At 42.9% G+C, this 12,342-nt stretch overlaps 1 protein-coding gene across 1 annotated transcript; it reads right to left on the bottom strand.

Annotated features, from left to right (window-relative positions):
- Positions 1-8,059: 8,059 nt before the first annotated feature.
- Positions 8,060-10,459, bottom strand: LOC127030790 (olfactory receptor 6B1-like). The gene is made up of 2 exons (XM_050917526.1): positions 10,343-10,459; positions 8,060-9,073 (listed from the first exon to the last, which is right to left on the bottom strand). The coding sequence occupies exons 1-2, from the start codon at positions 10,457-10,459 to the stop codon at positions 8,060-8,062; spliced, it is 1,131 nt and encodes a 376-aa protein (XP_050773483.1).
- Between the last annotated feature and the right edge of the window lie 1,883 nt (positions 10,460-12,342).

Here is a 12,342-nt window from a genome sequence, read left to right as displayed (position 1 = left end):
CTGGCTGCCAACTAGATATGGAACCATTGATCACTACCTGTTGAGCCCGATGATCAACATAAGAATAGCCATTCCAGGTCAGACCAAAGGTCCATCTACCCCATTATCCTGTCTACTGACAGTGGCCAATGCTGGTTGCCCCAGAGGGAATGAACCTAACAGGCAATGCTCAAGTGATCTCTCTCCTGCCATCCATGCAGGGCTTCCCAGAAGGTGGGGGGGAAGTGGGGCAATTTGCCCCAGGCACCAGGTTCCACAGGGGCCCCAACGAGAATGGCTGAGGCTCCCTCCACGACCCTGCCTCTGCCCCTCTCCCAGAGCCTCAGCCCATCCAGCAACATCCCGGAACAGCTGCAGCAGGGCCCCTGAGCTTGGCCCCACTCAGAGTCATGTGGTAAGGGTGCGGGGCTGCGAGCTCCAGGCCGAGTGGCTCCTCCATCTAACATGTGGCTCTGAGTGGGTTGGCTAAGGTGCAGGGAGTCCTGGGGACAGTCAGGGGAAGGGAGGGGGCAGAGGTTGGAGGGTTGGTCAGGGGACAGGGAACTGGAGGGGTCGTTGGATGGTGAGTATTCTGGGGGTCTGTCAGGACTTAGCAAGTTGGGGAGTGGATAGGTGTTGGGGCAGACAGGGAGCATGGGTGGGGTCCTGGGGTGGTGGGGGTTTCTGGGGGACACTGAGGGGACAAGGAGGAGGATGGGTTGGGGATTCTGAGGGAGGACAGGCAGTCAGGGGCAGGAAGTGGGTGGGGGTTGGCTAGGGGGCAGGACCAGGCTTTTTGGGAGGCACAGCCTTCCCTACCCCAAAGCTCATTCAGCAGTTTGAGGCTTGCAGAAGAGCCAAGCTGTTAGCTTTTCCATTAGGGCTACCATCCCTTTCACTTCTCAAATGCCAAATTATAGTCTATATTTAATTTCAGTGCCATAGGGAGATTCATGTCAGGGAAGGGTAGCTTCATTTAAAATTAGCCACTGGGGGAGGGATCACAAGAGAAGAGCAATATCCTTCCCAACCCTACCAAGGGAGACCCCCCTCCCCTGCATTCCCAGCAGCCTCAGAGGGGTTAATACAGTGGTTCTCAAACTTTTGTCCTGGTGACCCTTTCACATAGCAAACCTCTGAGTGCAACCCCCCCTTATAAATTGAAAACACTTTTTTATATATATTTAACACTATTATAAATGTTGGAGGCAAAGTGGGGTTTGAGGTGGAGGCTGACAGCTTGTGACCCCCAGTAATAACCTCGTGACCCCCTGAGGGGTCCCGACCCTCAGTCTGAGAACCCCTGGGTTAATTTAATTTAAGCACCCTATCTCCATTCACATGCATGTGCTATTTTGAGCATTTCAGTTTTCACAATATAGGCTCATCCCAGATTCTGGACCAAGCTCAAATGCTCAGTTCATGGAGTATGTACATAAGCTATACTAAAGACAAACCCACAGTAACCATCTCCAGTTTTTGAGGGACCCCATGGAGCCAGTCTTTAGGAAACAGATAAATGCATGGTGGTTACGTGCATTAATGGTTATTAGCCTCGATGGGTAAGGAATGGCGTCCCTAGCCTCTGTTTGTCAGAGGATGGAGATGGATGGCAGGAGAGAGATCACTTGATCATTACCTGTTAGGTTCACTCCCTCTGGGGCACCTGGCATTGGCCATTGTCAGTAGACAGGATACTGAGCTGGACGGACCTTTGGTTTGACCCAGTATGGCTGTTCTTTTGTTCTACCCTAAATGAACCCATAGTTATGGAGACAGATATGAGTCAAGGAAGCCAGCAGAGTATCAGAAACCTGGAAAAATCTCTGACTGGATAACCTCAGGGGTTTGGTCACAATCTGAGGTGGTTCAGAAGTTTTGGATTTTTTTTTAAAGCAGAATTTTATTTTTTCTTTAAACAATCAAACACAGCAAGCAGCAAATATTTGGCCACACACTTCTTAAACCCCAAACAATCTTCAGGTTTTGGCAGACTAAAATTTCAGCTTTTCAATTAAAAAAACAGCAACAAATTTTGAAGAAAAGCAGGCATTGTCCGTGATTTTTTTTCTGCTTTTTAAAAACCCCTAGTTTTCGATCCAGAAGAAGTTTTGATGGAAAATATTTGTCTAATCCTTTTAGCACTAGCTGATGCTGAGAACTGGTGATACCTTGTAAAGAAGTTTTCTCAAAACTCAGTTTGTGCCTAGATGCAGAAGGTTTATTTTTCCCAGGGCTGCCTGTGGCGGGGGGGAGCAAGTGGGGCAATTAGCGCCAGGCCCAGCAGCGGGCCCCCCATGAGAATATAGTATTGCGTAGTATTGCAATTTTTTTATGGAAGGGGCCCCCAAAATTGATTTTTCCTTGTCCCCCTGAATCCTCTGGGAGGTCCTGCATCCATCTCCATCCTCTGACAGACAGAGACTAGGGACACCATTCCTTACCCATCATGGCTAATCACCATTTATGGACTTAACCACTATGAATTTATCCAGTTCTCTTTTAAACATTGTTATAGTCCCTAGCCTTCACAACCTCCTCAAGCAAGGAGTTCCACAAGTAGACTGTGTGTGCTGCGTGAAGAAGAACTTCCTTTTATTTGTTTTAAATCCGCTGCCTATTAATTTCATTTGGTGTCCCCTAGTTCTTGTATTATGGGAATAAGTAAATCACTTTTCCTTATCCACTTGCTCGACATCACTCATGATTTTATATACCTCTATCATATCCCCCCTTAGCCTCCTCTTTTCCAAGCTGAAGAGTCCTAGCCTCTTTAATTTTCCTCATATGGGACCCTCTCCAAACCCCTAATAATTTCAGTTGCCTTTTTCTGAACCTTTTCTAGTGCCAGTGTATCTTTTTTGAGATGAGGAGACCACATCTGTATGCAGGTTCAAGATGTGGGCATACCACTGATTTATATAAGGGCAATAATATATTCTCAGTCTTACTCTCTATCCCCTTTTTAATGATTCCTAACATTCTGTTTGCTTTTTTGCCACTTCACTGTTTACCCCTTTTTCCAGATCATTTATGAATCAGTTGAGTAGGACTGGGCCTAGGACTGACCCTTGGGGAACACCACTAGTTACCTCTCTCCATTCTGAGAATTTACCATTAATTCCTGCCCTTTGTTCCCTGTCTTTTAACCAGTTCTCAATCCATGAAAGGATCTTCCCTTTTATCCCATTACAGCTTAATTTACATAAGAGCCTTTGGTGAGGAACCTTATCAAAGACTTTCTGGAAATCTAAGTACACTACGTCCACTGGATCCCCCTTGTCCACATGTTTGTTTAACCCCTTCAAAGAACTCTAATAGATTAGTAAGACACAATTTCTCTTTACAGAAACCATGTTGACTATTGCTCAACAGTTTGTTTTTCTATGTGTCTGATAATTTTATTCTTAACTATTGTTTCGACTACTTTGCCTGGTACCGACTTTCTGTCCACCTTATATTCCATTCATCCAGCCTATACTTCTTTAACTTGCCAGCAAGAATACTGTGGGAGACTGCATCAAAAGCTTTGCTAAAGTCAAGGAATAACACATCCACTGCTTTCCCCTCATCCGCAGACCCAGTTATCTCATCATAGAAGGCAATTAGGTTAGTCAGGCATGACTTGCCCTTGGAAAATCGATGCTGACTGTTCCTGGTCACTTTCTCTCCTCTATGTGCTTCATAATTGCTTCAGAATTGTCTGAAACAGAGCTCAATAAAGCAAGTTGTTTTGATTCAAATCTCAGCCATAGTTGTGCAAACCAGGAGCATTCACTGATCCAGGTGTAAATCATTAGGAGCTACATGCAAATCAGTGGGTCTGATTTTCCTCTCATTCACCTTGATGTAAATTAGAAGTCACTCCACTGAAGTAAATGCATTTACACTGTCCTAAAGTGTGTGTAATTTGACGGATAATCAGGCTCATTTGCTCTACATTTTACAACGCAATAAATTTAGTAACTAATAACATTTCCCTTTTTGATTTGGTTGTGAAATGAAAAACACACTTTCAGCCCATTGCTACAGCACTCTTTGAAAATAACATCACCTTGACTTCAGGAGATTTTGGTGCATTATGTCTTGCCAGATCAAATTTACTATGCAGATTTATCATGAAAATCCCAGGTTATTAATCTGCAATTCTAATTTATTGACTTCAGAATGTACCATCTGAAAAATAAATCTAAGTATAGAGATGAATTGTCTGTTTTCAGTAAGTGAATTCCTACCTTTACTGCTACTTGGCAGGGTTGGCTGATGGATGGGATTCACATCCTGCCAGGAGCTAATCTCCAGGGGCCATTGCACTAAGACATCTATTAGTCTGTCTATTAATACACTAATAGAATGTGCATTGGCTTCTCTTAACATCCCCATCCATGTCCTGCTTCCTGCCTCCTTCTAGGGCTACTCTATTGCAGTGGAAAAGGGGATGTGGAGCTGGGACTCTGGGGATGAGAAAGGAGATTAGGAACTCAGGAGTTTCTGTGTTGGTAACCCCAGAGAGACATGGTTTGAGAAGAGCAACCAGCTGCATGTGGAACAGGTGCTGGATATCTGAAGAGGAACTGAATCAATAGGTCTGATGGAGAGGGCTTGTCCCTGTTATACCAGACACAGTGCCGGCAAAAATTTTCAAAGGAGCCAATGGGATTTAAGTGCCCATTATCCATTGAAATGGGCACCTAGCCCTCTTGGGTAACTTTGAAAATCCTAGTCCTAGCCTCTGTCATTTAAGTTAGTGGAAAACCATCTTTGGTTGTGAGTAGAACTGGTTAGGACTTTTCAATGCAAATATTTATTTGACAGGAAATGCAATTTCTGCAAAATCAAAATTTTCTGTCAGAAAATTTAGATTTTGCTCACTTTTTTCCTTCTCATTCTTCTCTTGGGAAAATCAGATCAAACTATTTTGATTTGTCAAATCAAATCGAAACGTTTCATTTCAGGACAGCTAAACATTCGCCTGTGTCCACCTATGCTGCCCTGTTGCATCCTGGGAACTGTAGTCCACGTGCCTCAAGCCTATTTTCTCCCCTGCAGGCTAGTTTTTCCTGGTGGCTAAACATATCATCTGTTGCTGTCTGGCTGAACCAACACGGTTCCTCTCCTGCCACACACAGGATGGTGTTGGTGGGTGTTAGTATATAGGCCTGTTTGTTAGCCTGAGATAGAATTTTGGGTTTGATTTTTGATACTCTTATATCCTTACTAATATGTGTGAACAAAAAACAAAGACACTGTATGTTGCTTCTGCCCAGCCAGATGGATTTCTTACTATAATGAGAAGAGATAGAGTTTATACTGTTACAGGGTATGGTGGAAGTGTAATATATACAAGCATACACTGTAAGGTTGCCTGGTTCCTTTCTCAAGCCAGGGTCAAGCAACCAGTTAGGAGAGCCAAGGGAGTTGAGGGGAGTCATGAGAAACACTAAAAGCCAAACAAAAACCTGGTCTTGGCCAGTACACAACCTCACTCTTTGCCCCTCCCATGAGATACAAAAGAGACGGTACCAAGACCACATATTCATGACCATCCAAAATGGAACTTGACCATAAATTGTAAGGGATGTGACTGCGGGCGTGCACTGTAGGTATATTTGGGCCTGCTAAGAAGGAGGAGGTGAGAATAAGGAACAGGGACATGAGCAAAGGCTCTGTGCCATCAGAGATATGAATATGCTTGCTTGAAACTAACCAAATATCCCATTGCCTGCACTTTGGACTTCTGGTCTTCTGCTTTCTGTCTGCTTGACAAGAACAGGGGAAGAGGTGAAGGGAAAGCCCTCTAACAGTCGGGCCCTCAAACCAGTGGGACTTGGAGATAACATCCCATTGAGAGATACAGGGCAGTTTTCCATCTCAGAACTATTCGCTCAGGTTCTCTGTCGATGCAGAAAGATGGCACTGTCTCTGGTATACCAGGGGCACATTCTCTATTCTCAGACCTATTGTTCCAGTTTATCTGCAGAGGCTTTGGCACTGGTTACAATGAGGTTATTTTTCTAAGCATTTCCTGCACAAGGGTCTAGGATATAAAAAGAAAAACAAAACAAACAAGAAAACAAACATAAAGCTGATATTTTGTTTATCTAGTCCTGTATAAATTTCACACAGTTATAGATTCTTAGATCCCAAAGTCATTGTGATCAGCTAGTCTGACAGCCTTTTTAACACAGGACTTAGAATTTTCCCCAAAATAATGGACACTCAAGGACATAAGGAATTAAGACTAAAAAAAAAAAATGTTTCCCCAGAAGTCTGAATTTCATCACGTTTCTATACTCAAATGTACAATCCTATTTTTTTCCCAGCAGAGACCAAACAACTCAACATCTTACAGCTTAGTAGCACAATTAATGCTATCACCCTGTGCTGGATTCAAGAAAATGACCATAAAGATGTAAAGCTTTTTATACCAACACTCTGAGCTTGGGATTCCCCAAAGTTTTCATAGGAGGGGAACCAGTTTCTAAGAAAGAGATCATCTAATCATGAGTACCTCCTCTGTAATCACTTGGTCTGGTTCAGAAACCTTCTTTAAGGGACCAGGGTGACACAAAAATAGTTATAGAGAAAATGATTAAAATAAACTCATCCACACATCTAATCACAGGGGAATTTACATATGGGGAGCATAAAAATAGTCTCATAGACTCCGCGGGCAGAAGGGATCATCATGATCACTTAGTCTGACCTTGTATACATTATGGGCCACAAACCCTCACCCATCCACTCTTGTAACAGGCTGAGAGCATCTGGCTGAGCTACAGAAGTCCTCAAATCTTGATTTAAATACTTCAAATTACAGAGAATTCACCATTTACACTAGTTCAAACCAGAACCATGCCCAATGCTACTGGGGAAGGTGAAAATCCCCCATGGTCTCTTTCAATTTAACCTAGGGGAAATTCTTTCCCATTCCCAAATATGGCAACCAGTTAGACCCTGAGCATGTGGGTATGAGTCACCAGCCAAAGGGGCTATGTAGTAGCTGGGAAGGAATAAGACAAAAAGTAGCTGTACAGGGTGCAGAGAGGAGATTGTGTGTGTGTGTGTGTGTGTGTGTGTGTGTGTGTGTGTGTGTGTGTGTGTGTGTGTATTGAGATTTGTTGGAGAAAAAAAGTCTTCTGGAAACTCTAATAGAGATCTAAACTAAGCTTCAACTAGTAGGAATAGCGTTGATTAGTGAGAGTGCTAGGTGGAGTACAGGATCAAAGAACCACTTTCTTTAACAATAAAGTCTAACTCTGTCAGTGGTCTATTTACCTATGCTACTTCCATAACATTTTTCCCATCTTTACAACATCTAAGAACCCTAACTGTGCAGCCATTAGACCTGGTCAAAATTATTCATGCTAGCCATTCTTCTATCAGACAATGTGGTATTCTTAAAACTGAAATATTCAGTGGTAAAATATCAATGGCTGGCTTTTTAAAATTGCCTTCTGGAATGAAATCCATGCTGACCTGAAAGGTACACAACTCCTAACTCAATTTTTATTCAACTGTTATTCAAGACAGCTATAGTGGAATTTGCATGAGTACAAAATAACGAACGTCCCCAAGACTTGTTCCACAGAAAATGGAAATGATCTTTTAGCTTCCTTAGTTTGCTTCCCTAGGGCTCATGAAGCATCATTGTCCTTGTGGGTCATTCTAGTGCTCTCTCCTGCCTTGTACCAAGAGAGTGGTCTCCTACCCATTCTCTTGGGAGAACTGACTGAACAGTCTGTGTCCCAATTTCCCAACTGCTCCAGACGATAGACACCAGAGACTGATGGGAATTGGAACACCAGATCTGAACACATCTTGAATTCCAGGGATCATCCAATCCTTATTGAAATCCCCCCCACCCCCGCCAGCCACGTCTTTTCCCTGGTCTCACTAGCATTCCTTGTGGGTAGAGGACAGACAGAGTTTGGATATACAAAACAGAAATGAGATTATTTACTGAGGTTCCTGGAGAGAGACTGACATGTGGTTCTCTCAGTCTTTCCAGCTCTCAGCTTGTATCAATAAAAAGGATCTCTATCCATCCTGGCCTTACATGCCATAAGGAGGATGCTGCTCATATTCCACCAGCATGGAACTCTCTGTCCCTTTGGAGGGCTGTGTCTGTAACAGAGGCCCGGTGGACAGCAATCACACCACAGAAAGCTTTCCTTAGTGCCCCCTTCACTTCTTGGTTTCTCAGGCAGTAGATGAAGGGGTTCAGCATGGGGGTGACAATAGTGTACATGACTGACACCAGCTTGTTCAAGTTAAAAGGGTGGATCTTCTTGGGCCGGGCATACATGAAGAGGGAGGTTGAGAAGAAGATGATGACCACAGTGAGGTGGGAGGCGCAGGTGGAGAAGGATTTCTTCCTCCCTTGGACAGTGGGGAGGTGCAAGATGGTGGCAATGATGCACAGGTAGGATACAATGGTCACAGAGAGCGGGACCATCAAGATGATCAAGGCTAGCGCAAAGTCCACAGTCTCTGCCAGTGACATGTCGGTGCAGGCCAGGTTCAGCACTGGGGAGATGTCACAGAAGAAATGGTTGATGATCCCTGGGCTGCAAAATGTCAGTTGCGAGATGAACGACACCTTGACCAGGGAGATGGAGAAGCCACTTACCCAGGAGACAGCTGCTAGCTGCAGGCAGAACTGGTGGGTCATGATGGCTGGGTAACGCAACGGGTTGCAGATGGCCACATAGCGGTCATAGGCCATGGAAGCCAGCAGGACACACTCAGTGCATAAGAGGGAGCTCAAGAAGTAGAGTTGGGTCATGCATCCCACAAAGGAGATGCTCTTGTTCTCCACCAGGAAGTTCACCAGCAGTTTGGGGATGGTGACTGAGATGTACCAGGATTCCAGGAAGGAGAGGTGACTGAGGAAGAAATACATGGGGTTGCGGAGGTGATGGTTTGTCTGGATCAAGGCAATGATGACCATATTCTCCAGAAGGGTCAGCATATAGGCCACCAGGAATATCACAAAGAGCAGTATCTGTAGCTCCAAGATGGTTGGGAATCCCAGCAAGATGAACTCCTGGACACCGGTGTCATTCTCCTGCTCCATATGGCCCTTGAGGGTCTGCAGAGTCAGAAATAGAAAGAAATAAGTGGATGAAGTCACCGATGCCTGTTTTCTTGATATCTTTCACTTCAGCACTTTACTTTGATATTCCTCATTATTAGACCCAACTTCTAGTTTTGGAACCCCTCACCGTTGAGGGAACTATGGCCCAGATTCTCAAGCGGTGACTGCAATTGCTACACTAATTTGCCCCAATAGAAGATCTCACTCAATATTACCCTAACAACTCAACCATCCTTAACTCAAAGCTATATAGGGGGAGATTTTAAAAAGCACTTAAGGGATTTAGGAGGGCAAGTCCTATTGAAAATCAGTTCAACTTTTATCAAAGATTCTTGTGTGGCCATCTTCTCACTGTAGTATGTGAGCACTTGCATGTAGTTACCCTCACAACACCGATGTGAGGTTGAGTCGTGCTATTATGCTCAATTAACAGATGGAGAATGGACAGATGACCAGATACTTGAGATGCCTACAGATGCAGATAGGATTCTAGTGTAATTTACAAAAGGACCTAAGTGATTTAGGTACAGACAGTTGGTGGCAGAGCAGAAATGGATCCTGCGGTCTCTCAAGTCCCTGACTAGCACCATAAGTACTGGATCATCCCTTCTCTCATATGTGCTTTGGCATATTTGAAAATCTTTCCCATTGTCTTTAAGAGGGCACAAAGTCCTTGCAGGAAATTGTAGAGTCCACAATGGCAGAGAAGATCCCTTGTTTACCAGTGGAAAGGATTTGTGCACCTTGGAACTATTTGCACACATCCCTGCGTCTTCAATTACCTGCTACCAGTCAGAACAAAGGCCTGGTCATTGTTATAGGAAAGTCCAGTGGAGACCTGTGTTCCATTTGCAGCAGTGGGTCAGAAAAAGAATCACCTATGTTAGGATGCATCAGGATATCAGTAGGAATCTGCCTACTTAAAGGCAAAGAAGAAAAAAATTCAGATCTCAATTGCAATGTGGCAGATCAAGAATAATGCTAACTTTCATCACAGAGGGTAAAGGAATGGATACACTTTCTGTGTAAAGTAGTAAGAGGTATGTTCCTGATTAGGAATCAAGCTTCCTGGAGTCTATTCCTAGTCCTGCCACTGAGCCACTGATCAATGCACCTCACTGTTCAATTCCTCACTTTCCCCATCTGTCATGTAGTTATAATAAACCTACCTTCATAAAGAGCTTTATAGAATGGAATACTCAATAACAGGATGGGTCATATCTGATGTTAACTAGCTCTGTAATAAGATTCCAGATATGTTGCCCATCTATGTGTCATTCTGAATCCTAGAGTGTCTATTGAGTCAGTGTAAAGTGGTGAAAACAGCCCCAAGCATGGTGGAGGGCTCTTTTTGTTCAGAATATCATCAGGTTCAAACATCACTGGGACTTGTGGTTCCCTGCCATCCTATTTTTTAAGTTCTCAGCCATTCTGATTTCACGAATTACACCTCTGCAGTGTATGGCTACAGTAAGGCAGGAATACATTCTATGCCAAGAGTCCGAGACCATTGTGATATCATAGGTAACTCAACCAATTACCACCCTTACTTTACAGCTAATTTGTGTTCAATAATTTCATTGGTTGTATGAGAGAGACTACACAATGGTGGATTACTTTGTCTAATTGCCACATCCATTATGCTTTCAGCGACTAGTGTTAAAAAAAATTGCTATTATATCAAGAAGAAGAAGACAGTTCACTTTTTGATGTTCACTTTATAGCCTGCTACTATCATATTCAATCTGGGGTCGAGAAAGCTCAATAGAAAATCATCATCACAAGTGGAAGAAGGAATGAAAGGAGGACAGATAGAGACATTAGATTTTTAGCTTTGAGTGCTGCTGATGTTGCATTAAATTCATGGCCAAAACAAAGTTGGCCATTTTTATGTCCTAGTTTTGCGAAGACTGAAGCAAGCACTTAACTTTAAACACGAGTAGCTCCATTATTTTCCACAGAACAACTTGTGCATAAAATTCACCATGCTATCTTTGCAGAATCAGTATTTGTATGCAAATTTTGAATCTTAGTAGAGGAAAACTCAAATTACAAAAAGGTGAAGCAAAATATAAGAATGGTCAACATTTGATATTAATTTCAAATCATATTTGTCTATTAGTATTTAGTGTTACTAGCCATTAATTTCCATTTGTACTAGTGTCACATTCATTTCATCTCACAGAAACTGGAATAGGTTAAAACATAATAATATTTAGATGTGACGTGATTCATAATACAAAACTTGGAGGGGAAGTGTTTAAAAGAGATTAAGCGATTTGGGAGCAGAAATGCCACTGAAAGTGAATGATGCTTTTGAATATCTCCCTCAGAACTGACATAAAATAAAGGGTTATATTCTCATCTTCATTGCACCAACAGAAACAAGAAGTAAATATGAGATTTGCAAAGGAACTTAAGTGAAATATATAAACAAAATCCCATCGGTTTCCAACGGGAATTGGGCATCCTTCCTTTACCTTAAATCCATTGAAATCAATGGAATCCCTTCAGATTTACCTAAGAACATAAAAATAGTCATACTGGGTCAGAGAAAAGGTCCATCTAGCCCAGTATCCTGTTTTCTGGCAGTAGCCAATGCCAGGTGCCCAAAGAGAATCAACAGAGCAGGTAATCAAGTGATCCATTCCTTTCGCCCATTCCTAGCTTCTGGCAAACAGAGGTTAGGGACACCGTCCCTGCCCATTCTTGCTAATGGCCTTTGATGGAGCTATCCTCCATGAATTTATCTAGTTCTTTTTTGAACTTTGTTATAGTCTTGGCCTTCATAACACCCTCTGGCAAAGAGTTCCACTGGTTGACTGTGTGTTGTCTGAAGAAATACTTCCTTTTGTTTGTTTTAAACCTGCTGCCTATTACTTTCATTTGGTGACCCTTACTTCCTGTGTTATGAGAAGGAGAAAATAACACTTCCTTATTTACTTTCTCAATACCAGTCATGATTTTATAGACATCAATCATATCCTCCCTTAGTCATCTCTTTTCCAAAAGTCCCAATCTTATTAATCTCTCCTCACACGGAAGCCGTTCTATACCCCTGATCATTTTTATACTGGTGCAACTGAGATTAGGAAAATTCTCAGCAAATCAAACACATTTAACCTGGGGTTTTCAAAACACTTATGTGAATTAAGTGCCCAGCTCTCATTGACTTGAAAAGAGAGTCAGTCTATCTATCTATCTCGTCTCAGCTTTCTTTGAAAGCCCTGGCCTTAAAGACCAAATTTGTACAGAAGTTGAGA

This window comes from Gopherus flavomarginatus, chromosome 11, assembly GCF_025201925.1.
Source record: "Gopherus flavomarginatus isolate rGopFla2 chromosome 11, rGopFla2.mat.asm, whole genome shotgun sequence".
In the NCBI taxonomy this organism is placed as follows: domain Eukaryota; kingdom Metazoa; phylum Chordata; order Testudines; family Testudinidae; genus Gopherus; species Gopherus flavomarginatus.
The sequence above is the reverse complement of the archived record's forward strand: the minus strand, read 5'-3'. Positions and strand labels throughout refer to the sequence as shown.

Coding starts and splice junctions, on each gene's coding strand:
- LOC127030790 (XM_050917526.1), bottom strand. CDS start 10,459: ATGTTTGAACCTGATGATATTCTGAACAAAAAGAGCCCTCCACCATGC. Junction 9,074..10,342: donor TCAGAATGACACATAGATGG/GCAACATATCTG, acceptor CTGACTCTGCAG/ACCCTCAAGGGCCATATGGA.